This window comes from Leptopilina boulardi, unplaced genomic scaffold (assembly GCF_019393585.1).
Source record: "Leptopilina boulardi isolate dan_hultmark-lab unplaced genomic scaffold, ZJU_Lbou_2.1 LbouV2_64, whole genome shotgun sequence".
Lineage (NCBI taxonomy): Eukaryota > Metazoa > Arthropoda > Insecta > Hymenoptera > Figitidae > Leptopilina > Leptopilina boulardi.
Window position 1 is genome coordinate 636,321 of NW_026138010.1, and position 3,417 is coordinate 639,737.

General features: G+C 37.9%; 1 protein-coding gene across 1 annotated transcript; it reads right to left on the minus strand.

Annotated features, from left to right (window-relative positions):
• Positions 1 to 481: 481 nt before the first annotated feature.
• On the minus strand, positions 482 to 2,996 carry LOC127290412 (forkhead box protein fkh-2-like). Its single transcript, XM_051318950.1, has one exon. It carries the CDS (start codon positions 2,767 to 2,769, stop codon positions 1,537 to 1,539), a length of 1,233 nt encoding a protein of 410 aa, XP_051174907.1. The 5' UTR covers positions 2,770 to 2,996; the 3' UTR covers positions 482 to 1,536.
• Between the last annotated feature and the right edge of the window lie 421 nt (positions 2,997 to 3,417).

The window sequence follows — 3,417 nt, forward strand, 5'->3', positions numbered from 1 at the left end:
CAAAAATTTCGTTTGTAACTAAAAAAAATATAAAGATATATGAAAAAAAAATTTTGATTTACACAACAAAATGTCTTTTTAAGTTTAGTTAAATTAATAAGAAAATTTTGTTAAACAAATAAAATGTGTTAAATTAACAAGTTATGATATAAAAAGTGATTTCGAGCAATAAAATTAAAGTTTGTTATTTCTTATTAATATGTTTTTTTTCTTCGTTCTAATAGTCATTAAAAAGTATAATATCTGCGAATATAAAAATCTTAATTCAATACTTACCTTCTCTGGTTTTCAATGTCTTCATTGTTTCTTGTATTTTATTTAAATTGTTTTGAAAATATTGAAAATAACTTTAATTATTGTATTTATTAATAATAACTGTGAAAAAATAACTTTTTTAAAATTATGAATGAAATTGTATATGCTTAATCTAAAAATGACACAATGGGGAAGAGGAAGTGAAGGTTTCAAGTTTGAGACAGTATTTATGCAAAAGATTGTAACATTTATTAATTCGAGAATGATAATCTTTCATCACATACCATATGTACATTCGAATGTTTAAACATTTGGCGAATTCACAATACTAAATAATATTTACATATGTGTATCTCTTTATAATTACAATATAAACTATTACAACGAGAGGGAGATCACGTCTTACGCGCTACGCCTACCCAATATTTACATATTTTAGAACTTTCTATACAATATAAAGATCACTTTTAGGCTTAAATAAGCCAGAAAACTATTCTAACATTTGGTTACGAAAAATCAGCAAGTTATTAACTCAATTTTAAATACTGGTATCGAATTTTTTTCAAACAATCGAGAAATTATAATACTTTTTAAAAAATACATATATATAGCAAATTTAAAACTTCTCAATTGTTTGACTGTAATGGTTACTTTGAGTAAAAATCAGCAAATAAATAATAAACGCATCTCAGAAGTCAACGTACTCTTGTGATTTTTTTTTCATCACAAAATATTCAAGAAATTAATCGCAAATCAATAACAGTGACAAAATTTGTTTGAAAACGAATGAGAATCCCTGCGCTACATTTATCGAAAAAACAAATGTAATTTTGGAAAGCTAAAACAAACTAATTCTCATGTGAGAATATAAAGAAACATTGTATTATATTTTTCTCAAAGCTAAAGTTGACTGCCACTTGGAGTAGAAAACTCGTGTTCAAAAAATGCTTACAAACATTTTAAAGACGATATTAATGATAAATAAAAATTCTAATGACGCATTTCCAAGTGCGAACAATATCGAGGATAAATAAATTGCAATTTAAATTATTCCGTTGACATTGCAAGGAACTATAATAAATCTGTAGACAATATATACACAATTAACATTGAATTAGAAATGCGCTTAGTTCTTTAATCCATGAATTAATATTTAACCAAGGGCAGTCAATCACCGTTAGATCAATGACTAAAATTCATCGAATTGAAAAATTTGCCGTACATTCTGACTGGTCAGGACGTAGTAATTTTTCATTCGCATTTTTACATATTACCTGCGATTCAGCTCTGTCGCCCAGTGAGGACAGTGATCGGTTTCAAAAGCAGTTGAGGGTTGTGAGAGAGACTCATTGCTTGTTGACTGATGTTGTTGCATATCGAAACTGGTGGCGAGTGTGAAGACATTGGCTCAGGACTACTTCCAGGGGAAGCTGTCGTGGAGGCAGGTTGGCTCATCAGAGGTTGATTGAGGTACCGGGGTTGTTGATTGAAGACTGCTGCCTGATGTTGGTGAGCAGCCAACGACCTGAGAGTTGTGTAAAAGTCGTAGGGGCTGCCCGTCGGCGTGAGTCCCGGAGCAGGAATGCCGGCTGGATATCCACTGGGTGCTTGAAGGAGCCTTTCCATGGAGAAGGCTCCGTGGGCTGGAGGAGCAGCTGCAGCTGGCAGAGGTTGCGGCTTGCAAGGAATGCTCGGGGATGTTGTGGTCACGGCACCCGGGAGCAAACTCGCTGGATATCCGGCTGGAGTCGTGTAAGCTCCGGTCACTGAAGGATAACTCGCTCGATGGAGGTACGGCAATGTGTACAAAGAGCTTGGCCATCCTGGTGGTGCGTAAGGATTTTGGTAGAAACCTCCCAAGACAACACTTCGTTTGAAAGCTGCCAACCTGGATCTGGATGCAGCGGTTGTTCTCCTTCTCAATTTTCCGGTGGTTCCTCCAATAAAGACGTCCTCCGAGCTCGGGTCCAACATCCAATAGTTGCCTTTGCCGGGATCATCGTAATGCCTCGGAACCTTGACAAAGCACTTGTTCAGGGACAAATTGTGCCTGATGGAGTTTTGCCAACCCTGTTTGTTGTTTTCGTAGTAGGGAAAATGGCGCATGATGTACTCATAGATTCCATTAAGGGTTAATCTCTTCTCGGGACTTTCCCTAATTGCCATCATAATTAAAGCGTTGTAGCTGAAGGGTGGTTTTTCTGATTTTTTCTTCTCTTCACTGGACTGATCACGTGCGTCCTTTTGGGATCCCGGACTGCAGGATGAGGAATTCCTCGAGCAGTCGAGTGGAGGAGTTTCGGAACCGTCACCAGTGACGTCGAGGTCACTGCAATCATCGCTGTCGTCAACATGGTCAACAGGCGAAAGCGATTGGCTGACGGAAGGAGCTGGAGTTCCTGCGCAAGCTTCTGGAACAATGCTGCGGATGCTGAAATTGCTTTTGAGAGTAGCTCTGGGTGGTGGCGAAGCCGTCACTGTATGCTGCTCACTTGCACTCTCCATGTTCACCATAATTAGTCTTTTGATAACACTGATTTATAAATTCCACGTTCACTGGTATTCACTTTGCACAATAATGTTCAAAAGATTTTTCAAATGCACAATAATGAGTTAAATTCACTTAAGAGTTTCAAACAGAGTCCACACGAATTGAAAAGTCGGTGGACGGTTAAACTGCGACTGACGAAGCGATACGTCGGACCAGCCGCACAGATCTGAACATTCCCCCCCAAGCCCCAGAGTTTATAGCTACCGGGAGGCTCCTCCTTCGAGTCTCTTGGCTGCGCCTGTTGGGCGGAGACCAGCCAATGGCAACGATCGCGACGATGGAGAGCTTGCTGCTCCACACTTCACCCCCCGTTGGAGGGAAGTTTATATTATGTGTCGAGAGAATGCTTTGAAGCTGGGCAAAACATTTGTGATTTCGTGGAAACAAATGTTGAACTGGACAAAGGAACGGAAAAGGTAGTGTTGTTGCGAATCTCAGAAACGGGATTATGCTCGGAAAACTTCACTTTTTTCACATAAGCTGAATTAAAAGTGAGATTACCATTCGAATGTACAGAATGTTTTCTTTTGTTTTAAATTTTTCTTCTGTTTGTGATATATTATTATACTTTTAGGAAGCATTTATAAACTTTTAATCATACAATTTCATTG

Coding starts and splice junctions, on each gene's coding strand:
- LOC127290412 (XM_051318950.1), bottom strand. CDS start 2,769: ATGGTGAACATGGAGAGTGCAAGTGAGCAGCATACAGTGACGGCTTCG.